Genomic DNA, 26,859 nt, shown 5'->3' with positions numbered 1-26,859 from the left:
AGCAACCTTGCGTTTGAGACAGATTTGCTAGATGTTCGCAGTTCACAAAGTGCTTTGCACTCCTCTGACAGGAGAAACACTGGTTTCCCAGCTCTTAGAAAAATATAATTTCTATCAAATAATTTTGTTGTTAACTCTGACTGTTCTATTAGAGTTTTATTGTATAAACACGTACACCTTTACAGATTACGCGACAGGATGCCATGATAGTAATTATTATCAAGGGGATGAAATGATCGCAAAGGCCCACATATTTTGTGGGCTGGGAGCTTTTGTGCCAGATACTAGATATATGTGCTAGGAAAGTAAATTCAGAAGAAGTGTTCAAACTGAAAAGTAAGATAGACAGTTAGATCAATGAATGGCTGCATTTTCAAAAACGTATTCAGTATTCATAAGCTTAGCCAAGGTTATTATTGAAAAGCATTGTAAAACTGAACAGTCAGTGGCGAGAGTTCGCTAAAATGAGTTGTCGCAAATCATTTCCCACAGTCTGTCACCTACTTTTTCTGTATTCTTATTATTTCGTCTTCCGTCGTCACTTCAAAGTCGTGCATTTCTTTTAAATTATAAGGTATGACTAACGCAGTGGAAAAAAAAGTGTCAGAGATTGGAATAGTACAACTTTTCCACTGTCACTGTTTTTACATGGCGTGTGAACTTTGTTTAGCTTAATTTTTATGTTTAGTTTTAGGAATTGCAATTATTGTGGCTCAGCTGATCAAAGTGAACAAATATTGGGGCAATTTCAGTCATTTGCCCCCGGTGACAATACAGGCTCTGGGCCGCTGCTTAGGTATGTTCAGGTGTTAACAGGGTTGTGGGTGAGAAGCCCCTGTGCCGTATTTTACATGCCAGTTCACACCATGAGGCTCGCCAAAGTCACTCTTCTGCAAAAGACACTGCAGGCTTGCCAGTGACACTTTCAGCATTTAAATAAATAAATAAATAAAGTTATGACATTATTAGTGATCAAGATGTTGATAATACTTTACTTGAGGGGGGCATAAATAATGCAGCATTATGCTATTACCTGCATATTAATTAACCACAAACTAAGTCTTAGTTACATACTGATCCAACTGATATCAAACTGAAAGCAAAAAAAAAATAACAGAACACAGTGGTGTTTTGTTTCAATGATTGTGTTGCAGTCCGGCTGAAGACGTTTCTGCTTTGACTGTATTGGTAATAATTTCTTATGGTCTTAACAAATTAATATGCATTATGTTATACACACACTTCAGTTTGCTCGTATGTATGCATAATATGTGTAATAGAAACTTAAAAAATATATATTACTGAATACTTTCTGTTTTACAAAATCTCTTACTAAATTGCAGAATCACCACTGTGATGTGACTGATAATGAATGCGAGAGTACACTGATTTACCATAAATCGTATTTATGAGTAAAGAAACCTACATTTTTTTTCTAGATGAATTCACCTTGAGTCACAGAAACCTTTCACACAGTTGAGGCTACCCCGTTCAACTTGCCGCCGTCATGTGTCAAGACATAAGCAGAGAGGCAGATCATTTGCGATCGTGTTTTATTCCTCATTTATTTAACATTTAACACAGGACTTTTTTTTGTTGCATGTGCAAAATGCTCTGAGTGTTTTTTTCAGGTAAGAGAAACACATTCTAACTTTATTGATGTGAAAAAAGAAACGACAAAAGAAAATCATGCATATGTCTTTGTGAAATGCAGGATGTTATGAACAGTCATGATTTTTCATATGATGCACAGCAAAATGCAGATCTGATGCCCTATAGGATCAATAATGTGCCAGATATTTGTTTCTCATAATTTTGCTGTCCTTATCAACCCATTTCACTACTATGAATGCTGATAGGGTGCAGTGTAATTTATACACACATACGTGTGTATATATATATATATATGGTCCACTGCATTCTTCAATCCTGGTCTCCCATGTTCTCTTGCAATAATATTGTTTTGCCAGGCATTTTCTGTTGTGGTTTCCAGTAGCACAACATAAAGAAACAATCTTTTCTGTAACATTCCCAGCCTTATCTAAGAACGATAGAATCCTTGCATGTTCACCAGGCAGGTGCAGGATGTTACGAGACAGATGAACCTGTGCGAGACCTTTGTTGTTTTCACAGAATTTCTACACAGATTCTAGTCTGGTAGAGAAGGCTTTATACTGCAGTAGCACGTAATGATTGAGCTTGCATTTCCAAGAATACAGTGATCCTGCATTTGGGTTCAGGATGAGTGAACCTATTGCTACTAGCCAAGTAGGCTAATTCAGTAAAAATATAGTCCAACGTGCAATTTGTTTTACTAGCTAATCAGCTAGTGTTCAGGTTCTTTTTTTTTTTTAACTCAGCCTTTGTCTAAACCAATGTTTCCCTACCCAGTCCTTGGGGAGCCCCCAAACAGTCCATGTCTTTGCTCCCTCCCAGCTCCCGGTAGTGTGTGACTCCTGTCTTTCTGTGTAAGTCTTTGGTATTTACTGATAAACAGTTAGAGAGCTACCTTGTTGAAATGTATGAGGCACCGACGGTCAAATAATGGGTGCAGTAAAAGTTCTGTTATAAAAACATAAGCTAAGAGGGAAACAAGTAAGTATAACTTAATACAGGGCTCAAGTGGAAGGGATAAGACATTATATTTTTGCTCCAGGCGTAATATATGGGTTCAAGTTTTATTAAGCTTCAAAAAGTAGGTTGAGAGTACTTCGCTTAAGACCTACAGGTCCATGTTTCAACCACATCACATGCTAAGGACCGAGGGGGCGGGGGAAGCTGGCCATAAAGTTTGCCGTTGCTGGGGGAATTTGCCAGAGCAGGGTGCTGACGATAACATTTGTCAAAGGTGGGGGGGCTGGGTGAGCGCTGGAGATAAAATTTGCCGTGGGCCACTTGTTGCGTACCTAGAGTGTAACTTGTAGACTGGTGTAATCCAACACAAAAGTGATGCTTGCAGAATGTGTCCTAATCATGTACATGTGCTGCTTTGGATTGATTCTTATTTGCCTGAAGTTTGTTTTGTGTCTTATCACAAATAGCTGCAAACACTTTTAAACTTTAAAACGATGCATATGCCCTGTTATGTTCGCATTGTTTACAGAACAAGTTTTCAGTACAGAAATAACGATGATCAGACATGTACTTAAACTTTAAGATGCAGCTGAAGATTATTCACTAATGCACACAAGTTCTTTGTCAAACCCAAACTCCTCCTTCCTCCTGAGCATTTTATTTCCCTTTGCCTTGTAGATCTCTACTGACTCGCCATGAAGCAGAATTTCAGCCTGATTCTCCTTGACAATACCACCTTAGCTTTTTTCAGCGACAAATCCATGAGTTGTGTTGTGTCCGCTGCCTATGTTCTCATCTCTCTCATCAACTTCCCCGCTAACGGCCTCTCCATGTGGCTGCTGGTGTTCCGCACCTCTCCAAAGAGACCTTCCACCATATTCATGATCAACCTGACCCTCACTGACCTAATCATTGGCTGCGTCCTGCCCTTCCAAACCATCTACCTAATGAAAGGCTACAACTGGACCTTTGGGTCCAGGATGTGTAGCTTGACAACAGTCTTGTTGTATGCCAACATGTACTGCTCGATTCTGACAATGACCGCCATCAGCATCGACCGCTACATCGGAATCGTTCGGCCCATGAATTTCAAAAATGTTAGAAAGAATATTTGGGCCGTGATTGTCTGTGTAGTTATTTGGGCGGTTGTTTTGACTGTACTGTACCCGCTGGAGAGCACTGACCTGATGTATCAGGTACCCGATCTTAATATAACCACTTGTTTTGACGTCCTGAAATTAAATATGCTTCCAACACTCCAGCACTGGATTCTTTACCTGATGATCTGGTGCGGCATCTTATTCCTCATCCCCTTTATCATAACAATCTTCTGCTACGTGAACATCATCCACTCTCTAGCCAAGACGAGAAGTGACAAGAAGGATAAGGCCCTACGTCTGGCACTCTCCGTGCTCCTTGTGTTCATAGTTTGCTTTGCCCCCAACAACATCCTTCTGGTGGCTCATGCCATTAGAAGACTCCTCTACGGTGACACCTTGTACACGGCCTATAAGCTATCGCTCTCGCTCAGCTGCCTAAACAGCTGCCTCGACCCCTTCATTTATTACTTTGCTTCCGAAGAGTTTCGTCAGAACTTCAGGAAAGTGCTGGGATTGAAGACAGCAAGGAACCGGAATTCATCCCGGCAGCACACTTCACACCATACCCTGCTGCCGATGAAATGACCGCCTTCGTTATTAACGTGAAACAACCTAGTAACAAGCTTTGAGGTCTGCGATTTCTCTTTTGAGTCCAAGTATATGTGACAGCTGTAAATACACACATCAGTTTTAAGAAGAATATATGAATTTTTGTATCACAATTCAGGGTTCGTTTTATTACATTTATTACTATTCACTGGTTTTGATGTATTTTTCATTGATGTAATTTTGTAATTGAGCATTAACATGAGTATTAATATTTCGAGACATTTGTGATACTTGTTATGCTTCTTATCGTATTATATTATATGATATTGTATATTATATGATAAAAAGCCTCTTGTGTGCTACTTTGATTATTTTGCCATTAGTTGTATTATCGTTATTACCATTGTGTTCTTTTTTGCATTGAAATTACATTAATGACAATAAAAATGATCAGTTGTGCTCTTAATGTTTTTTTTAAATTACTATTTAAAAATAAATGCTGCTTTTTAAGCATTACAGTTTGTGCTTAAATATGAAACATGTAAAAACATTGGGGCTCAGATTTATGCGGTAAGCCTCGACGTTAAAACAACAACGGAAGTGGTGTTTGCCTTCAGAAACCTTCTCTTTGTTTAGCTGAACACAAACATGTTGTCCAGACAGTTTACCACCACATTCAAATGAAGCATTTAGTTTCCAGTAATATAAAATATCATTAATTTCACTTTTTTTTATTTTGATATTTTAAACAGCAGTGTAAATAGCTAAAACAGTTATACAGTAAGGGAAATAACTATTTGGGCCACTGCTGAATTCTTAAGTTGACCCATTAATAAATAGATGAGAAGTATATAATTTCACTGGTAGGTTTATTTTAACAGCAAAAGATTATCAACAAAACTTGTCATTTATCTAGGGAAATAAGTATTTGATCCCTTAGAACACATGCTTTAGTACTTGGTGGAATAACCATTGTTTGCAAGCACAGCTGTCTGACGTTTGTTGTAGTTGGTCACCAGGATTGTGTGCAGATCATCAGGAATTTTCATCCACTCCTCTTTGCAGACCTCCTCTAAATCATTAAAGTTTTTAGGCTGTAACTTGGATAGATGAAGCTTGAGTTTCCTCCATAGGTGTCTATGGGATTAAGGTCCGGAGACTGGCTAGATCCCCCATGACCTTAATGTGCTTCTCCTTGAATCTCTCCTTTGTTGCCTTATGCCGTATGCTTAGGGTCGCTGTCTTGCTGGAAGACCCACCCGCTGAAGGTGTGGCTGAAGGGAGGAGGTTCTCATCCAAAGTTTTACGGTACATGGCCCCGTCCATCTTTCCTTCGATGTGGTGCAGCCAAGAATACTGTTTAACAAAGCAATGGCATTAAATGACAACGATGGCTTGGTATCTGTTAATACTTAAGTACTGCTTGTGTTGTGTTAATGCACATGTACTCAACCTAATTGCTTGCTGGCTTGTAGGGGATCAAATAATTATTTCTCTAGAAAAATGACAAATTGATTTGTACCTGTTACATAATATTTTTTTTCTTGTTTGCTTTGTTGAAAATCTGTCTTCTGGTCTTTAAATAAACATACCAGTGATTTTTTTTATATATATAAGTGGGTCTAGTTAGTAATTCAACAGGAGGTCAAATAATTATTTGTATATAGTTGTACATAGTTAAATACAGAAAAACATGTTTTATGATCATTTGTATACTGTAAATATGGTATGATTAATATTGTGTTTTAATATTGGCTTTTCTCTATTAGTATTAATTACCTTATGCTAAAGATGCCCGTAGATAGTAATGATATGCTAAAAATGTCTTAACGATACACAGCTAACTTTTCAAAACTAGACCAAGTGGTGATTTTTTTTTGCACATTGTCAAAGGCGGTCACATTCATCCTCGGCATTTTAAAGACAATCAACAAGTACTTCAGAAATTCATAGCAAACGAATTAAAAAAACCAATGAGTTTCAAATTCAGCGACTGTTCTGTGAAACTAAGCATATGATTCTGAGAAATAATAGAAAATTCAGAATCTGTGACCTCAGCTTTTACTCAAAGCAGACTGTATCAATTTAAACAGCTACAGTACATCTTAACTCCGTCTCAGTAATCGTCAGGCTGCAGGTTTATCCTCCCAACCAAACATCCAGAATCACTGGAAAGGAACAGCGTAGATAGATAGCTGGTGTTCTGTCGACCAATGCTACCTAAAGAGACGTGCTATCGAGCCTTTCTGCGCATGTGCAGTTCCACCGTTTTGGGATTAGGGTTAGGGCTATGGATTAGCACTACGGTATCCTAACTCGACAAATAAGCTCAACTCGTCAGAACACCGGTCCATTGCTTGGCATGGTTGCAAATGATCTTTGCGTAACCACTGCCAGATGTTATACTTAGGCATTCACTTGTCACTATGCCAAACTCTTATTAAGTTTATGACTGTCCTTATTAATCTCAAGGGGAAATTCTGGTGCATACAACAGCAATCAGATCATAGTGCACAGATGAATATACATATACTGCCAAAACAGACCCAAGGCAGTGCCAAGGCAATGCAATCAAAGTCAACCTGTTTTAAAACTGATTTTAAAAGTACGCAGTGTACAAATAAATGAAATATTGTGGGGAAAACAGAATGTGATAGTAAAAATAAATATTTAAACATAAATGTAGAATAAAAGATAAAGATAAGAATAATAATTATATGCAAATAAATTCAGTGCCCCCGGGATAACGTGCATACCCCCCTGTAGCCCTTCTAAATACATATTTGGGTCTGAAATAGGTGTAGTTTTCTTGTTATTAGGGATGCCCCGATCCGATACCTATATCGTAAATCGGTCCGGCAAGGGATAAATACGTGGATCGGATATCGGTAGCATTGGGTCGATCTATGGGTCCGATATATATGTATTTCTTTAAATTAAAAAGTTTTTTTCTGTATTCGTACAAGTGCAGAAGCTACGTCAAGCGCGCGCAAGCTCCGTTATGCATCAGCGGCACGAGGTTAATCCACGACGTTTTAATAAAAGCTACTAGAACAGCTAACAGTATGGAAAGAGCTAACAATGAAATGTCATCTGTGTGGAGGTATTTCACGCTTGCTTCAAGTTCCACGGCTATTTGCAGTATCTGTAAAGCCAATGTTTCGCGGGGAGACAGCAGCACTGCAACGTATAACACGACCAAGTTAATGAAGCTCCTCCAGAAGCGTCATGCCAAAGTGTGAAGAGTTGCACAAAACAAAAACAAGGGACTGTTCGAAGCAGTTAAGTCTACACGCTGCATTGTAGAGACGCGAGAAACTCCTCAACAATAGTGTAAAAGCGACAAAAATAACAGAAAAGGTACTCCAATTGACTGTTTGAACCACGGGACAGTTTGCCATCACGGACATTTTTTTTCTGAGACCGCTCTACCCGAGCTATACAAAAAAGTATGCGAACATCTATAAAAGATGTATCAGCAATTAGCTTCATTAATGATACATGGAGTCCCGACGTTTGCCCGTTACCGCTTTTGAGTTTAACTGCACACTGGTTGAACGCCACTCCGGTTTCTCCCCACAGTCCAAAAACATGCTGAGGCTAATTGGAGTTCCTAAATTGCCCGTAGGTGCGCATGCGTGAGTGAATGGTGTGTGACTGTGCCCTGCGATGGGCTGGCCCCCCATCCTGGGTTGTTCCCTGCCTCGTGCCCATTGCTTCCGGGATAGGCTCCGGACCCCCCGCGACCCAGTAGGATAAGCGGTTTGGAAAATTGATGGATGGATGGATGGATGGATGGATGGATGGATGGATGGATGGATGGTTGGACGCCAGATACCAGCCTCAAAGTGTTGTGTTTTCATTTAATACACTTGTATTGTTGTATACTGCAATTTTAACTCCTGAAGATTGCTGCACATAAAACTATATTTATTACTTACATTTGAATTGGAATTTCTGTTACTTTACTGTTACTAGTTCGTTAGTATTATGTTAATAGTAAATAATTAAGCTTACACATATTTGTGTGTGTGTTTTTTACATTGCCTTCCAACATGAGGTATTTAGGTCAAGTATTTAAGCCTGATGTCTCCTTAAATATAATCTCCATCTTCTCTCTAAAGTGTGACATACCTCTTATTAATTAATCACCGGTATCGCTTCAGTACTTGGGATTGCCTCCTTGAGCAAGGCCCTTAACCCCCAGCTCCCTGGGCGCTGCTACAGGTGGCAGCCCTTCGCAGACAACTTACTCTATGAAAAAAGAGCAAGTTGTGGGAGGCATAAAGACAATTTCCCTACAGGGATAAAAGTATCAATTATTATTATTATTATTGGCCAATACCCAAAGCCCAGGTACTGGTATCGGTATCGGAACTAAAAATTTGAATCGGTGTATCCCTATTTGTTACTATTATTATTATTTCCATTTTTATATTTGGACTAAAATTTTGTGCTCTGGAAACGCATGGAATACAAACGTAAGCACAGTGGGGGGGGGGGTAGTTGTTTCGGCTGGTGAAAAACATAGCTTGTTTAGACAGTCTAAACCAGAATTTAGAGTGAGTTAAATATTTGTAACAACTGTAAAATGTAACTGCAATGCACTGCATAAATATCTTCCCATTTTTCAAAACTGGCTTTTGCTTCTAAATGCTGGCAAATCTAGTGTAAGTACCATTTAGAGGACTTTAAGGTCAAATGCATCTGACCCCAAACAGAATAAATGTCCAATCTGCCCTCTGCCCCCCCCCCAGCTGAAATGGTCTAGAACCACCACTGGTCCTGGTCACAGATGTACCAGTGAGACACACACCAAAAATTTGTTCTATTTTGAACAACTGATATGTTAGCATTATGTTGTATGAATTTTGCAATATTTCATGTACAGCTGTGCTATTGCTCTGCTAGCTCAACCTTCACATTCTGCTCTTACTGATGGAATGTGCAAGTACTGAAGACTGGCCATCAGGCCACACATATATAGGCGCGAAACCTCAAATACTGTTTTCGCCAGCGTCAGTTTCATCGTCCAGCCTCTGTACGTTTATGACTTTATACTTGTGCTGCTGCTGGCATGGTAGGGTGAAGAACTAAAGTCCGGTCTCACTGCTGGTTTGCCTCCTTGGGAGTTTCTGCGTAAGCAAAGAGAGGAACTGCGGCAGTCAGAGATGGAGGACCGTCACGATGCAGGAGGTGCAGTTGATGGCAAATGGGCGATGTCCCCACAGCGGGAAGCAGTCACTTCACCTAGAGCAGGGATATGGCCGTGTGCAGATCCAGCTGAATGTGATGCAGCAGAACCTGGAGGAGAACCAGGAGTACCAGATGTCTAGCAAAGCCCAAAACCTGCAGCCCAGGGGGAAACCTTATCTGATCTAGGGTCTCCATGGTCTAGTCCATCTGGAGGAGATTCCTAGTCAAGAGCAGCATTAAATTCAAATTCAAATTTTATTTGTTACATACACAGTCATACACAGTACGATATGTAGTGAAATGCTTACACGACCGCCAGTGACCTTAAAAGAGAATTAAGCTTGTCGTAAGAAATAAATATGAATAGAAGAAATACGATAGAAAAATTAAAACTTGACTAGAATAAAAATAGAAATAAAAATATAAATAGAAGTATACTGTACATAAAATAGAAGTAAAAATAGAAATAGAAGTATACTGTACATAAAATAGAAGTAAAAATAGAAATAGAAGTATACTGTACATAAAATAGAAATAAAAATAGAAATATATTTCTATTTTATGTACAATATACTTCTATTTCTATTTTTAATTACATTAAAGCAGCAGTATCCTGCCTTTGGCTTGGGTTATGTTTAACATTGCTGAATCTGTTCATTAACGCAGCAAAAAACACTTTCCAGGCTGTACTTTTCAGTTTTCCGGGACTTCCTGCATCATCACATTATTCTCACAGTTATCTCACTAGTTTCTTTCTGACTAGATTCAGCCATTCTGGCAAAATGAAGAAAATAGCGAAAGTGAGCCTCTAATGACAGATCCCTCATTCTATGTTAAACGACGGGGGCTGTTTGGCAAAACAAAAATGAAGAAGGGTGTGTTAGACAGCTGATAGGAAAGTACACGAATCTGTTCAAATTTCAATGTGGGTTTTTGCCATCGATTATGTAAATACTTTTTATATTGAAATTTAATTTGGTCTAACTGGCACAAGCAGCATTAAACTAACAAAAATGTTTTTGTGTAGTTTAACAAACTGGTTATCAACTGTTTGATCGTGATCAACAGGTCAACCTTTAAGGCATTTCTAGCAGATTGCGATAATCAGTCATTCACCTTAGACACATTTAAACTGTGTTGGTCTTTATCTCCCTGTCCCTTATTTATTACATATTTATTGTATTGTTACTTTTCCTGTCATACTACTTTCACTGCTTCTTTTCAGAGGAAGCTGGTCACCTTGCATTTCACTGCAGGTTGTGGTCTGAACGTGCACCTTGCATGTAACAAAACCCTTAAATCCTGGTACCCCTCCTGTTCTTTGCCTTACAGGCTGGCGTTAGCAAAATAATGTGTATTTTACACAAGCCTACCCATAAATTCCAAAAATTTTGTTGTGGTCTTTTCATTTTCCAGAGCATTGTGTGTGTCCCCACAATGTGATAAAAACCTGTTTTTTGACGTTGTTGGGACCAATTTTTTGGTCCCCCAAGTGGAAATTCAGTTTTCTGAAAATCTGTGACTGCAATCAAAACACTAAATATGCCAAAAGTATTTTGTTTGGTAACGTATGGTTAAGGTTAGGGCTGGGTGGGGGTTAAGGTTGTCATTGCTGGGTTTAGGGTTTTGCCCATAGAAATGAATAGACTAGGCATCTTCCAGCAGAACGACATAGATGAATAGATACCCTAAAACCCCTCTAAAATATATCTTTTTCAGCTTTAGGGTAAACTGCCCCTTTAAGTATAGTTTTTTTACAAGAGCTGATGACCCACAAAACACAGGAATTTTAAATATTTGAAAAATCGTTTAACATCCACTGGCCCTTAGCTAGAATTCTGTGTTTTGTCTGTCAACTCTCACAATCGATCTTTCTCAGCAAATTTTGCCAACGGGGGGTCCCTTATTTTTTGAGTTTGAGGGCAGGGGGGATAGAGTGTTAAACTCCTTATTTCAAGACAGAGGTCCATGCCTGATCCATTGTAACTAGCTAATGATGTCCTACGATCTTGACCTATTTGTCTGTTTATGACATGCAACTGTGGGAGAATCGGGGGAGGGGAGGCTCCTGGACATTATAAGTGTCAAGAGGCTCTCGCTCTACTGCTTACTTCCTAGTCTAAAAGCGGATAACCTCTATTCTGACTTTTGTTGTCTGCTGTGGGTTAAGCCACAGGGTACATTTAGCAGTGAGTACTGACCTCTTTTGTTACTTCCTGGATGAGTTTCTGCTTATTGTACCTTTTAAACTGAATACCAGACAAGCACAGTGTACAAGGCTGTAGAAGAGATTTGTTTCCTGACAGCATCTTAAGAGTAGTTGTCAGATAATGTAGCCCAATTATCTCGATTATCTGGATTCCATAAATAGTAAGCAAGTCTTTAGTTCTGTGTGTGTTGATTGCTGAGTTCGGTGTAACTTGATGCTTCTCCTGAATGTGGTTACATATCCTTCATCACTTTATAACTTTGTGCTTGAGCTCTCATCCCGGTTTGGAAGTGAAGAAATCTATGGCGCTTTTCCACTGACATCAGGAACCGAGCTGTACCAGACCCATACCAGGAACTGACGGTTTTCCATTGCATGGGTACCGTTTGCATCACCATCTGATTGGTCGAAATGCACATTGTCAGCATGCGCCCTCCATAGGCAGTATTAATAAAGCTTGCCATATTTTTTTGTCACTGTCAACAAAATGTGTTTTTCTTCCTGCTACCCATCTAATCAACTCACTTATCCTGGTCAGGATCACAGAATCTTAATTTTTATGCTTTTTATTATGTTTTATAATATTAACTATACAGTATAGTATGACCTATTATATTTTATTTCAATCTGAGACTCAAGACTCAAGAGTTCCTCAATGTCAACATATCCAAATACACAGTGCACCATTATCCATGGGCTTCTTAAGGTGCTACACATAAATACAATTACAATAAATAAGTGTTTAACATTTATAAATAAACATATATTATCAAAGTTGAAACAGCTTTAATTAGTAGTGTTTCACCCATCACATTCTGCCATGATACAAATGCAGTTATATAAAAATGTATTACAATGTGGCATAAGCACTTTCACATGCATCCATTTGAATATTCACTATTCAGAGCCTTATTTCCCATCATGCTTATTAAGATTACTTATGGCTAAGTCTAGTTGGCCCTCTAGACAACACTAAACAAGAACGTGACACAACAGCCCACAAGGAAGTAGCCATGCACCAGCAGGGGACGATCAACACCACGTAGACCTGCAGTAATCATAGTTTCCTCACAGCTAAATACAAGTATGTGGCTGGTTCTTTCCCTGTTCCACCACAAATGATTCAGCTTAAGAGCGATGTAGTAGTTAGCACAAGGAGTTGAATCAGGTGTGTTAAATGAGGGGAAACCCAAAACCGTACAGGGCTCCGGACCTCTGGGACTGCAGTTTGACACCCCTGGCCTACAGTGTCTGGTATAATGTTCCAGATCAGCCATGTTTTTCAAAACACTTCATTACAATCAGAGTGAGTGCAACGGGCTGATAGTCATTAAGACAGGTCACTGCTTTTTTCTTCAGGAAAGGGATGATGGTTGTTGCCTTCAAAAAGGTGGGAACTGAGACCTGTGTCAGGGACAGACTGAATGTCTGCAAAGATGTCAGCTAGTACGGAAGAGCAAGCTCTGGGCGCACTGCAGTAGTCTTAGACTAGAGGAAAGGGAGTGACCCACAATGGAATTTCCTGGCACCCTTGCAACTCATATTTCTTAAGAATCTACATGTTGGGTAGTCATGTCAATTCCGTAATACAGTGTTTCCCAACCTGGTCCTCAGGATCCAGAGACAGCCCACAATTTTGCTCCCTCTGCTATAACACAAGTCAAAATCCTTTTCCAGTGAACTACTGTTCTGAAACTTTTAATAAGAAGGTCAGGGTTGACGTTAGGGCTGGTCCCACACTTTCCTGATTTTTTTTTTTTTATTCAGTTATTTGTTGCTTTAGTTCACTATTGACAGGGGCCAGCCCTGACCGAGGACAAAGTTCAGCTTTTAATGTTTTTGACTCCAGATATCCCCTTACTTTAAATAATAGGCAGGGCATTTGTCAGATTACTACTATTCCCAACTCCTGTTGACTGCCGACAAATACAGCTGAAATTCTAGAAAAAAAATGTCAAGCGCAAAAGTATTATAGTAGTATTACGATGAGATCTGTAGCATCATTCACACAGATTGAAAAGCAAGATACTGTAGTTATGTTGGAGGAACAATTGTGATTGGAATTTTAGCTAAATACAAAATTAAATGTGCAGGATACTTAATCAAGGTCATTTTTGACATAAAGAACAGTGTGTCTGTCACCTCAGGTTTGGCCAGTGCAGTGGGGGAGTTTTGTTTTGTGCTTATAGTTCAGATAAACTGCAGAATAATTCCTGGAAAAGGCTACTTATCATTTCCTGTAAAATGCACTTGCTGTGATGATCTGTGATGACCATCTTGAGATGGTTCTTTTAGATGAGTGTAAGAGGCTGTGGGAGTCCCTGGGTGTAGAATTCCCCGGCCAGGAGGACCCACTGGAAGGGGCAGCAGATCCCCCTAGGCCGCATGAAGGGAAGAGTCGGCCAGGCCCGGGGGGAACCGCTGATGTCAGTGCCCACTAGCCGCACCAATTATAAAAAGCACAGATATTCACACCATATGTCACCCCATAATCAGCTCAGTTAAAATTCTATATGATTCAAATACTGATTGCCTCATTTGTGTAGCTAAAGTCAGTATTGGGGAGTCAAAATGTTTTTTTTTTATAGTCATAACTGTGGTAGTTCTATGTCCCTAAATATTCATTAAGGGTTTTAAGGTAAACAACCATAGCTTCAGGTATTGAGATGTGCTGCTTCAATACACTGAAGCTCTGATGTTCAGAAATCAGCACTCATTTCTGTTTAAAAAAAGCATAAATACCAGAGTTGATGGTATATTGTTGAGGTCACCGAACAGAACATTAACTTATCTGAAATGTTCGTTAAATGTGAACAGACAACAATTAGAGTGCAGGTATCCATGCTGCATTTCTATCCTAGCGCTTTGGCCACAGCTGGGTTTCTCAACCACATCATTTTAAAATGCTCAGTTAGAGTAGCTGCTCTGTAGCAGAAGCAGGTGCGTTAGTAGATGGCCAGTTCTGTTTACAGAAGCTCAGACGATTCTCATTTCATCTTTGCACTGAATTGTTTTGTGGCAAGAGCATTCCGCATACAGTGAACAGGCTTGTTCCGCACTTGAGGATGCGATGGTGGAATTGTTTTATTTTTATTACTTTATCTTAACAGTCACAGCTTTGTTGCATTTCTATCCCAACACTGCAGCTGCAGCTGAACACCCTATTAGTGGATTTCTCAACCACTGGGCCGCCACCCTCTGAAGGGCCTGGAGTCTAAAAGAGAGAGAGCCCATTGCTGCATAAACACCCGCCAGAACTATACGTCATTTGGGCAGTAAACATAGCAGGGCTGAACAAATATCGATTTCAAATGTAAAAAAACGCAATTAGCAAATCGCAAAGGCTGCAATATAGGATATGACTTATACAGAACGTCTGACCCAGGGCTTAAAACTGTTAAAATGAATTATTATTAAACCCTACCTCCCACGGCCAAATATCACACATAACTCGAATGCCAAAAAAGCAAAGTATTATTAGCCAAATACAGCCAATCGGGGCTGGTTAATCCTACAGGGCGGCAAGTTCCGAGGGGGCGACAGCAGTGATACTCGTCTAGGGCACCACATCGACTAGGACAGGTGTTGTGCTCAAACCTGCCCCCTCCCCCCGCCACGGATTGCCTCCCCTGACGTCATTCTGTTTCGATATTTGTCCTATTCTGTCTTTGTTTCATACCTATAATCCAGCGATTAGCTTCATATGCAACACCATCAATGACATCAAACCAAATACCAAAAGTATTCAGAAGTCAGCAAATTTTCACTATTCACTGTAGTGATGACGTCAGGGGGGAGCCATCCGCGGCATGGGGGCGGTTTAGACTACAATATCTGCACTTCAGCCAATACGCGGATCCCTTAATTAAGTAAAGATCCCATCCCCCTATTCACAGTATACCGCAGATGTTTTTCTTCTCTTTGAACGCTAAAAACACCAATAATGGTCGAAGGGTTGCTTCTCTTCACACCTTCGTCATCGAATAACTTCCTCTTCTCCCCCACAGCTTTACGGCTAGCGCTTTTGAAGAATGAATTACGCATGCGCACTCTATCCACGGTAGCGTCTCAATTACGCAGGCAGTTTGAGCAAAAATGTGTTTCCAGTGAAACCTTTTATGTATACTAATAATAACCTATGATAAGCGATCAACAAACAAGTAGTTTGACAGACTAATGACACTGAAAATTACCCAGAGCGTCGTCAGAGTCTTAATTAGTGCAAACAAAATTTGTTGAGTGGGAAGAAAAAAAACAGAAAGTGAAATATCCGTAGAAATTCACGGAACCCATATATGAGTTTTAAACGATCTATTTTAGGAGATAACGGTGTGTAGTGGGGAGGCGAAGGACAATACCCCCCGCACACACATACTTTTTTCTTTTAGGAAAAAGAAAAAGCAAGTTGCATCCCCAGATATGGATGGATGTGTAAATATTTGAACCCATCAAACTGTCGACCATAACGAATACCGCACAGCATATTTGCTGCAGGTTGCAGTCCACACACGGGCTCCCACTGTCTCCTGTTATCTGGGTTTATAGTGAAGTGCACGGATTCTTGTTAGGCTACACATCAGTTCAAGGTCCACGATGATGGACCGATTTATTTATTTACTATTTTTTTCAACCTACCGATTTTAGGAGGGATAAATAACTCAAACACTGATGTCACTTTCTAAAACATTTTTTTTTTTCAAAAACATACATAGTTTCCGCATTTGCGGGTTTTGGGTCCTAAATGAATTGAGAACTAAGCTGCCTAAGTTGTGCCGGAGGCAGTTTTGGTCAGTCAAAAAAAATGGATCCAAAAACAAAGATCTGTCGCAGCGTTCTTTTAAATAGCAGGCAGTGCGATTTAGACGTAAATTCTATGTAATCCATATCAAGTCTACATTACATGCAACGATCAACATCATTTTCCCCATATCTCGAGCCATGGACGTCGTTAGGTCAGATCACTGTAGCCCCGAGAATTTTAACCCTGATTGGCAACTCCCTAGCAGATGACAAGAAGAAAACTCTGTTTGTATGTTGGCCAGTGTCAATCAAAATGTTTACTGTTTTAAACCATTATCCCAAATCACACTAAATGCCTCATCAAACATGGCAACAGTTTCTCCTGAGCCCCTGAAACAGAGTCCCTGCCCTCTTGTAGTGCCCGCTATGCCGCTTAAATTGTATGTGAATGTTGTGCCGAGGTGGCTGTCGATGTCTGCGTGTAATATCTGAAGAACTTCACGTTTCCTGACATTGTTTTATGACGCATGCTCATCTGAAGTCACTCCGAGCAAACATCGCAGCGCTGTCGGACATCTGCAATCAGTATGAGCGGTACGATCTATTTCCATCGTAACAAAGAGTGGCTGTCTCGTATTCTTCATGAAAAACTGCACTTCACTTTATTATCTGTCAACACGCCATTGTTACATGTAACAACTGTACTGATATCAGTAAGTTTCGATTATTTCTCAATGCACGTAGTAGATACTTATTTTAATGGGATTGTATAAAATCGCATTTTGGTTTTATGATTATAATAAGTTCAGTATACTGAACATTTTAATTTTTCTTAGTAGCATTACATTATCTGTTTTGCATGTGTCTTAGCCTTGCGGAAAATCTTTATTTCTCTCGCAGACATGCCAGTCCTTGTTATATACTTGTTCTTTGTATGTGTGGATTGGCACAACTATGTTCATGCGGACCAGAGTACTGGTATGTATTTTCTAAAGTCTCCATGCAACCCAGGTAAAGTTATATTCGATATTCAGTTTTCGGGCTTTGATATCTTTTAAACAGAAGCAGGCTATACGCGGTTCTTATTGATAAAATTTTGAGGTCCAGTACAGCATTTTGGGTTCATGGCAACTGTTGCACACCCCTTGGTTTTCCAGATTTCTTTACGGCTGAATTTTAATTAATCTTGGAATGTTCGATTGTATCATGTAATGCGCAATGGAACAATACAGGAATAAGTCATTAACTTTACAACTAAACAATAATAGGCACATCTAGTGAAGTGTGCATTGATCAGTGGGCTCTCGGGGGACAATGCACACCCTGAGTTTTCAGATTATCTTTGTCTGTAATAGTTTTTAATGATTATATTGTATCGATTGAATGTGCAGTGGGTTAATACATGAAAAGGTGAATAGCTCGATCTATAACCAAATGAGACACTGAATGGAGTGTGCTTTTATCAGTGGACCCTGGAGGACAATACTCAGCTCTTAGATTTTCAGGTTGCCTTTTCAGTTATTCATTATTACATTGATTCCATATAATATTCAAGGGGGCAATATATGAATGTATGAATAACTTTAAAACTAAACAAGACTGGCACATCTAAATAAAGGCTTCTGAAGGACAATGCCTACCACTTACATTTTTCGGTAATCTATGTCTGTAACAGTTATTACCTATCATATTGAATCCATATAATATGGCATGGGGAACAAAAAAGTTGGTTAATGGTTATTGGTTCTAAAACCAAAAGAGGCAGACGTCCTATAAAGTGTATGTTGATCAGTGGATACTAAGGGACAACGCACACCCCATGGATTTTTGGTTTATCTCTGTCTGTAATGGTTATGACTGTGGATATATTGTATCCATATGATATTCTATGGTGCAATAAACAAATGGGTTAATAGCTGTATAACCAAATGAGACAGACATGTCCCGGAAAGTGTGCTTTGAGAAGTGTATGATGGGGAAGAGTGCATACCCCTTAGACTTTCGTAGATCGATATTAATATTTTCCCAAAGAGTCCATTCATAGATATTTTTGTTTCGTTTTAGAGCCATTAACCTACATATATTTCCTCTTTGCACATCATACAGATGGAGTATAAGAATTAAAAAATACATATAAAGATATATAATCCAAAAACCCAAGGGGTGTGCTTTCCCACCACCGTTTGATCAAAGTACATTTTACCGGACTTTGCTATCTCATTTGGTTGTAGAGGTATTTATCCATCTATGTGTGTACTCCATTGTACATTATATGGACACATAAAAAATATATTTTAATTTTTTTTATATATATATATATATATATAATGAATATTATACACATAGATAACCTGAAAATCCAAAGGTATGCATTGTCCCCCAGAAACCACTGATCAAAGCACACTTTATTGAACATGTCTGTCATGTTTGGTTATATAGCTATTAACAGATTTATGTATTGCTCGTTTGCATATTATATTACATCATATGGGTAGAGTATAATAAATATGTATAGACATATATAAGCCAAAAATCTTTGGGGTGTTCAATATCCCCAGAGTTCATTGATCAAAGCACAATTCATTGAACATGCCTGTCTCATTTGGTTATAATAATAATAGTTACTCTATTGATCCCCGTGGGAAAATTGTCTTTATGCCTCCCTAAACTTGCTCTTTGTCAAGTAAGCTGATCACGAAGGGCAGCCACCTGTTGCAGCATCCAGGAAGCTGGGGGTTAAGGGCATCGCTCGAGGACTCACAGACATATTGAAACGCTGTGTTTGAACCAGCGACCTTCTGATTACAGGCATATAGGCTTAGCCCACTGAGCCACACATTACTTTGATAGAGCTGTATGACTTATTAACTAATTTATGTAATGCCCCATTGCATATTATTTAGATGCAATGTAATTGTTAATGATTACAGGCAAAGATAATGCACATCCTTTGGGTTTTCAGGTTGCCCTACAGAGTCTACTGATCAAAGCACACTTTATTAGATCTGCCTGTTTTGCTTAGTTTTAAAGTAACTAACCCATTCATGCATTGTCCCATTGCACATTATATGATACATATAAACATTAACAAAAATGTATTAAAATGTACCCATAAAGAAATCTGGAAAACCAAGTGGTGTGCAACAGTTGCCGTAAACCGAAAATGATAAACAAATATCTTGTTACATCTGAAATTACCTTGTTTTCATAGCTATGAACAAGATTTTGCACAAAATTCTGAAATAATTTGAACTGAAAAAATAATCAGTGTGCATTGTTGTCTGTGTACCGGACATCAAAATCCTGTCATTAATAACTGCAAACCTTGCTTTTTTTAAAAGATATTAAAGCCGAAAAACTGAATATCGAATATGAGGCTAACTTTATTGCGGTGTCAAACTGTCACACTTCATCAACTGCCATCACTTCATAAGCTGCGTAATACACGCCTTAACTGTACATGTTTTTTTGACCAAAGTGCTGTATTTTCTATTTATAGTGATACTTTCAACAGACAGAAGCATATTTACTTCTGAATCTCCCGGGAATAAATTGTCATCTCCCTCTTTGAGTGCTGAGAAAGTTCTAGACGAAGGATATGATCAGGATATAACTGATGTTCTTGTAAGTGTTTGTACTCATGTTTAACCATTTTTATAACTGTATTTGTTATTAATGTATTTTACAACTTTCATTTGTTCTTAAGGAACTTGATAATTATGAAGAATATGAAGAATATGAAAAATATGATGAATATGAAGATGAATATCATGTAAGCATTTCTGTTGTTAAATTTTTGCATCTACATTTTGTTTCGTTCTTATTAAGGAATTTGAATTTGAATATGAAGATCAGCAGTATGTAAGATTTTCTACTGACAATTGACCATTTTTCAAGCTTTATGTATTTATTATCAACATATTTTAACACATCTTGTTAGTTTTCTTAAGAAATCAGAAGACCCATTAGTATATAAATATGTTGATGTTTAGTCAATTTTTATATGTTGTCATTAAAAAATTTTGTAAACAGATTTTGCTTTTCTTAATATGTTGCATTCCAAAATTTCCTTTTAAATACTACATACAAAGTGGCCACTTTATTACGCAAACCTATTGTACAGCATAGGACCCTCCAAGGGCATAGATTTGGGTGTGGCGGTTTGGGTATGTTAATGAATAACAGGTAACAAAGTAAAATGACACAGTGGAAGCATTTTTTTCAGGCTCTTGTAACATTATATAAAGACCATAATGGAAGAGGGGATTTTGCTCAATTTCATGTAACAGAAATATCTAAAAATGAAAAAATAAGCATGGAAAAAATATATAGTAACATAACACTTCCACCAGGTAAGAGGAGTGTTCCTTTTATTTGAAGAGCTAGAATAAAGTACTTATGGAGTAATAGTATTTATTTTTCGTCATTTTAGATATAAGTTTGTTGTTGTTATTGTTGTTGCCGTTGAACTTTTTTACTTCCATGAGATAAAATTCAGATCAAGATCAAGTTCTACTGAACAGCTGAGAGTTGCTTCTGATAGCTGCAGATAATTTTCCCGTAACTATATTCAGTAACAGTCTCCGAATTGGTTGTGAATAAATATGACTGCGAATGCCAGCATCCATACTTAAGGTGCTCGTTGTACAGTAGTAACTCTGTTCAGCTTGTTTACTCACTGTGCAGCAATCCCACATGCTACCACCATCCATGCTGTGTTTTAGGTCTGCATAGACTCCTTGTGAAGAATGTGTCCTGCATTGTGTATAACACTCACCATTTAAACTGCTCTTTGGCTGTGGAGGGTATTTCCAAAGGTGCCCAGTACTCGTTCACCGTCCAGTAAGTCAACTCCCTTTCTGAAGCTACATTTCCATACAGTCTCTGACACCCCCCCCCCCCCCCACCCAGTCACCTGATTTAATTTTTTTCTCCTCAGTCGAGATGATTCACTCCTATCCTGTTACAGTTTCATGAACAATGAAGCCAGAGTTGTTAAATGTAATGGAAAGACTGACTACAAGGATTACTTTACTTTAAAGATCAATGTTACTGTCGCTGACTTCCAATACGTCCACCGCCAACAATTTGAGGCAGTGCAGATTGGTGAGAATACAAAGAACAATTCAACAGTGTTCTCTGTTTAATGAGAAATAGGAAATTACTGTAATTTGTCTTTTTTTTTCCCAGAAAAGCTGAATCCCCCACATAATGTAACGGCTTCATTCATCTCAGGGAACTTGTACATTGAATGGAATCTTAACTCAAATCTCAGAAACATTTGTTTCCTCTTCGAATTAAAGATAAATCAGGTAAATGTAAATAAAAGGCTGTTTGTTTTCTCCAGGCTTTTCCTTGTCTGGTTGACATGGTGTCAGGTTTTGGCATCTGGTGTCAAAGCAGCGATCCTGCAACCTCACTGTTCAGCTGTCAGCATGTGCCTTACTGTTACTGTAATGGTAATTACACTGGAAAGTATTGGAATTGGGGGCGGCATGGTGCAGTGGTTAGCACTGTTGCCTCACACCTCTGGGACCCGGGTTTGAGTCTCCGCCGGGGTCACATGCCCATGTTTTAGTCCGATTTTATGTTTTCTTTTTACTGCTTTAGACTTTTAATTTGTTAAGGTATTTTACGATATTGTGGTTTGCTCTTGAACACATTTGGTGTTCCTGTTATGCTGTTGTTAAGTAAATATTGTCATTTTATACTGCAGGAATTACTGGAAGTTTTTAAGCAGATGAACTTCACCATACTAAACATAGATCAGACTCAGAGTTATAAGATACAGATAAGAGTGACCAAGACTGACAGCTGCAGGAAAAATGACATTTGGAGCGACTGGAGTGAACCTGTGGGCAAGTCTGAATTTTTAATTTCGGAATATGTAAAGAGTGCATGTAGTTTTGACCTGAAATTTAACACTCATGTTTGTATAGATGGCCACCCGTGGGATGTTATTGCCATACCTCTGATGTTGCAGTATAGACTCACAGCTTCAGCAATTTGTCACCTATAGGCATAGTACCATACCGCACATAGTCACTCATTATTAATGTATTATTATTATTGAATTAGAATTTAGTGATCAGTGGTCATTGCTCAACCACAGCACACAGTGCGCAACAACCAAATGCATCCTCTGCATTTAACTCATATGTGACATAGCAGGGGGCAGTTGGTTCAGCGCCCGAGTCCGGTACCTTGCTCAGGGTACCTCAGTGGTGCCATGCTAGTCAGGGATTTGAACCTACAATCTTTTAATTACAAGTGCGCCTCCCTAACCATTAAGCCACCACTGCCCACTGTTGTTGTTATTGTTATCTATATTATGTTTGATGTTTTAGTGTATTTGGAAGTGTTTCTTGAGTGTTGTATATGCTCAGAAAAGTATAAAATATACTACGCACTAACGCAAACATTTGACTAACTGACGCTAAATAAGAACATTCCTGTTCCGACTTACCTATAAATTTGACCTAAAGACAGACTTAGGGAACGGGTGTCATTCATAACCTGAGGACTGCCTGTATACACCTTACATACACTACAGATCTCCTCTGATAACTCGCTTTTTTTCATTGGCTAGTTGTGAATCCACGTATAAAGCCGGATGCACTGAACGTGCCAATGATTTGTGGCATTTCTCTGGGCATCCCCATGTTGCTGCTTGCAGTGTTTCTGCCCTGCTGGCGGCCCAGGTTAGGTGATCTGCCGCCGGTTCTCTGACATTTCCTTCCTCACACATCCTTGTTATTTTTTTTGACACTGGTGTACACCGATAGAAATATAGTCCTGCATCGTTAACCAAAATGACCAAAGATATATATCAACAGTACGGATGCCAGCTAGAGTTTACCTCTGTTGAAGCGCAATGTATTGTACTACGGCAAGTTATATTTTATCATTATTTAGTTTGCATTTATTTAGCAGATACTTTTATCTGAAGCGACTTGTATGTTTTTGAGGACGTAGGTTCCGCCCACCATGTCCCATGTTTACTTTTTGGCAGCTTCCACATTTTGGTGTTTGACCACAGCATTTTAATTTGTCGTGTTTTTTGGCAGTCTTTAATACCACTTCAACGTAGCTCTGGTGATTGAAAAGCTTTTCGTGGTATGAAACTGTTGGAAGTAAGCAGTCTGTTTGTATCCTCGGAATATGAATAAATTAATTATAGAAATAAACATTGAACATTAATGTGTGTAACAAATGATAAATATCTACTGATTGAAGTTTTTTTTTTTTTTAGATTGTTCAACAAGTTGTTTCCTCCTGTCCCGAGTCCATCTATGAAGATTCAAGAGCTGTTAGAGAAAGATGATGTCATTCAGGTAAAAAAAAAAAAAAAAACTGTGTACTGTCATTAATATTCATTCAGGACATATAAGGCAATGCTGTGTTTTATGTTTAAATTAAACCGGTTTGACTTAACATATTTACCATAAATCATCTCACTGTATTTGTCATCACATCAGCCAAATCAGTGTCACGTTTGAGTACTGATCCCTGCTTCTGTGTCTTGCTGCTCAGGAGATGCAGTTCAGATATTTAGAGGAGATTGTTAAAGTTGAAGATGATTCCGATTAGGAGTCTGCGAAGAGATTCCCCACAGAAGGCTGCAGAATTATCTCAAAAGCTGCAAAATGTTGTCCCTCCTATCAAGACACTGAAGGTGGTTTTCCAGGCCCAGAATGTGTAGTACCCCAAGTATTGTGCAAATATGATATTCAGTGCAGCAGAAAAATGACGAACAGTTCTGTTCTGCTTATCTGCATGATTCTGTTTTGAGTCATGACTCATTAGCACTGTGAAGTTTTTCTTCGTTCTTTCTTTGTAAGGGACTTACCACACTTACACTTCCTGGAAATACAGTCCTGCCTGGAGCCAGATACTGAGAATAAAATAAGATTGTATCTTTCAGATTCTGACCATCACACATAGTCACCAAAAGCCAGGCAGCAGTGGGTGGGGGGGGGGGGGGGGTTGGTAACTTAAGGGAGGATGTCATTCTTTTGAGACGTTTTTCTCATTTGTACATAGAAACGTAATTGTGTCACAGGAACATTGTATGGCACTAAATTACACTTTATTTGAATGTTTGAGCTGTGCAGGGGTTTGGAATGTACAGTTATGAGGCTACAGTTAAAAGCGAGGGGTCTAAGGTAAATTTGTGCAGTTCACAAATGGCAGTTGATGAGGTTAACCACATTTCCCATCCTGCTCTTCATGAGTCACGCAAACTGCAAGTTATGGGGTCAGAGTGCCAGCCAGTGTCCCGATGCCCCTGGAGCAGTTGGGGGCCGTGCTTTAAGTCCCAATGGTAAAATTACTCTGCCTGCCACAGGTTTGAACTGGAAATCTTCCGACAGCCAGACAGCATTCAGTGTTAGTCTGTTTTCCAGGCAGCATCAGCCACAAGGCTGGGCGACACCCTGGACACAATCGCTCAGTATGGGCAGTTAGAGTCACAAATCACCTCGGTTCCTAGTCAGTCTTGTGACAGTCTTGGATGGATGGAGGGGTGGATGAATGAATGGATGGATTGATATTATACAAGATATACTGTTGTGTAAATAAAGAATGTGTATTTCTGATACGAATGTTTCTGCGTTTCTCATATAATACATTTCTATAATCTTAGAATAGAAGCAGAAACTGATTAACAGACATTATGGGATTTCCCTTTATCTTTTTGCTGAGCCCTTAATTTCAAACCCAAGCTTTCACATCCAAAGCCACCGTTCATGGCAGTAAGATAACTTAGTCTATAGAACAGGGGTCACCAGCCTTTTCGAAACTGTGAGCTACTTTTTCTAAGTCACACGTAGGGCTACCAGATTGAAACGCCCTCATAAACTTACCTAAACTTCATGCGTAATAAACATCTTTTAAATGCTTTATTATAGATACTTTCATTTTCAAATCTATATAAATGCAAATGTGATTAAAGAAGAATAGCAACAGGATAAAATTAAACGTTTGATGCTGCTCACTGGTGAGTTATTTTTAGAACAGGTCCACGGGCATCATGTTGGTGAGTCCTGCTATAGACGTATTTAAAATATAACTTTCCGAGTGAGTTTAAGGCTTTCGTTATTCATTCTTGTGACATGCTCATGAAATGGTTGCCTGTTATGTTAACAAAGTACTGAAGTCTGTTAATTAAGTAAGAGTAAAATAAATAATTTAATCTTTTCCTGTCTTACCATTTTAGTTCCTCTTTATTTTTTATTTATTGGATTTATTGAACAAGGACAGCACAAAAGACAATGTTGCAATGCAACCGCTGTTTTGTACAGAGGTTTTCTAGCCGGAGGCTAATTTGCAAACCTAGTCCTTGGTTGGACTTTTAAAAGCAGACAATAACAGCAACTATCAATTCGCATACACACAAACACACATACACACTAAAGAAATGATCACATAATAGCAAACAAGGTTGAAGCAGCATAGCTGTGGAACCCAAGACGTGAATCACACACACATAGAATTAATATTAATGTTTTATTTCAAATCCATAAGCAGGATAATCATTAAAAAACTCAATATTATATAATGTATTTTGGCTTTATTGTTTTTATTTACTCAGATGTACAGCTCTGGAAAAAAGTAAGAGACCATAGGACATTTTTTTTTGTTTCACTCATTTCTCTATTTATGGGTGTGTGTCTGTGACTAATATATTTTGTTTTGTTTTTTGGAAACTCTAGCCTGGTTCTTCTCAATTCTCATTAATGAAGGGCTCCTCCTTGGTTTATGAGTCTTCGGTTCTGCTTCTAGCAACCTGTTATGAATTGTCCTAGCAGTGAACTTCACACCACTTAATGTTTCCCATTCTTTATGGAGGTCACTTGAGGTCATCCTCCGATTCATAAGACCCTGTCAGATAAGTTGACGGTCATCTCTGGCATTAGAAAGTTGCTTCTGCCCCCTACCTGACTGGTTTTTGGTCATTCCCAGTGTCTCCTGTTTCACCTTGTTCTTGTGAACTGCCGTCTTAGAAACTCTGAGCCTGGAAGCAGCCTGCTTCACAGTGTAGCCTTCTGCCCGCAGAACCAGGATTAAACCAGGATTTAAACATGCAGGCTTAAAAAAATATATGAAGTTGTCTTTTAATTCTTTGCAGAGCTGTATATCTGTATTTAATAAACTGGTTTGTTGCGTTAGAAACCAGCATTAACAGAAGGCCAGGATTTGTAATCAGCAGCTGCAGACTGTTTCAAAAGAGACACTGATGATTTATATGGTTGTGGTACTATCTACTGGAGGCTTCCTGCCATTGCATCTAACTCTTGCGTTCCAAAAAGGAAAAACTTAAGGAAAAACTATTAAAAGAAAAGAAAAATGAGATTTTGACTAACCATGAATAATGTGGATTTTATGGAAACACTGACACTTGTTTATGGAATGGCCAGGGCAGGAAATTTTACATTGAAATTTCACCAACCCTACACACCTCCCAATATGAACTGCATACAAGTTAAGTGC

At 38.8% G+C, this 26,859-nt stretch overlaps 2 protein-coding genes across 8 annotated transcripts; both read left to right on the top strand.

Moving 5' to 3' along the window:
- The first annotated feature begins 1,492 nt into the window (after positions 1-1,492).
- On the top strand, positions 1,493-4,689 carry LOC125709691 (P2Y purinoceptor 8-like). Of its 2 annotated transcripts, XM_048978371.1 has the most exons (3): positions 1,578-1,631; positions 2,392-2,468; positions 3,253-4,689. In XM_048978371.1, the coding sequence occupies exon 3, from the start codon at positions 3,270-3,272 to the stop codon at positions 4,257-4,259; it is 990 nt and encodes a 329-aa protein (XP_048834328.1). In that variant the 5' UTR covers positions 1,578-1,631; positions 2,392-2,468; positions 3,253-3,269; the 3' UTR covers positions 4,260-4,689. The 2 variants fall into 2 exon arrangements, with proteins under 2 accessions (XP_048834327.1, XP_048834328.1); XM_048978370.1 differs by lacking the exon at positions 2,392-2,468 and having other exon boundaries at positions 1,493-1,631.
- An 11,914-nt stretch (positions 4,690-16,603) lies between these two features.
- LOC125709687 (interleukin-13 receptor subunit alpha-1-like) lies at positions 16,604-24,967 on the top strand. Of its 6 annotated transcripts, XR_007382811.1 has the most exons (13): positions 16,604-16,962; positions 17,269-17,346; positions 19,868-19,992; positions 20,075-20,140; positions 20,594-20,720; positions 21,093-21,210; positions 21,308-21,474; positions 21,559-21,680; positions 22,085-22,226; positions 22,958-23,069; positions 23,436-23,501; positions 23,621-23,702; positions 23,902-23,957. XR_007382811.1 is itself a non-coding variant. In XM_048978361.1 (12 exons), the coding sequence occupies exons 1-12, from the start codon at positions 16,956-16,958 to the stop codon at positions 23,956-23,958; spliced, it is 1,203 nt and encodes a 400-aa protein (XP_048834318.1). In that variant the 5' UTR covers positions 16,608-16,955; the 3' UTR covers positions 23,959-24,967. The 6 variants fall into 6 exon arrangements, 4 of the variants coding, with proteins under 4 accessions (XP_048834320.1, XP_048834318.1, XP_048834321.1 ...); XR_007382810.1 differs by having other exon boundaries at positions 22,958-23,501; XM_048978361.1 differs by lacking the exon at positions 23,436-23,501 and having other exon boundaries at positions 16,608-16,962; positions 23,902-24,967.
- Positions 24,968-26,859: the final 1,892 nt, after the last annotated feature.

Source organism: Brienomyrus brachyistius, chromosome 16 (genome assembly GCF_023856365.1).
Source record: "Brienomyrus brachyistius isolate T26 chromosome 16, BBRACH_0.4, whole genome shotgun sequence".
In the NCBI taxonomy this organism is placed as follows: domain Eukaryota; kingdom Metazoa; phylum Chordata; class Actinopteri; order Osteoglossiformes; family Mormyridae; genus Brienomyrus; species Brienomyrus brachyistius.
This window is presented reverse-complemented; position numbering and strand designations above follow the sequence as displayed.

Bases quoted from the DNA above. Each gene is read 5' to 3' on its own strand.
- LOC125709691 (XM_048978370.1), top strand. From the start codon at position 3,270: ATGAAGCAGAATTTCAGCCTGATTCTCCTTGACAATACCACCTTAGCT.
- LOC125709687 (XM_048978361.1), top strand. The intron at 20,141-20,593 runs GTAAGCATTTCT...CATTTTTTTCAG, and splicing joins AATATGAAGATGAATATCAT to GCTCTTGTAACATTATATAA. The intron at 23,703-23,901 runs GTAAAAAAAAAA...CTTGCTGCTCAG, and splicing joins AGAAAGATGATGTCATTCAG to GAGATGCAGTTCAGATATTT.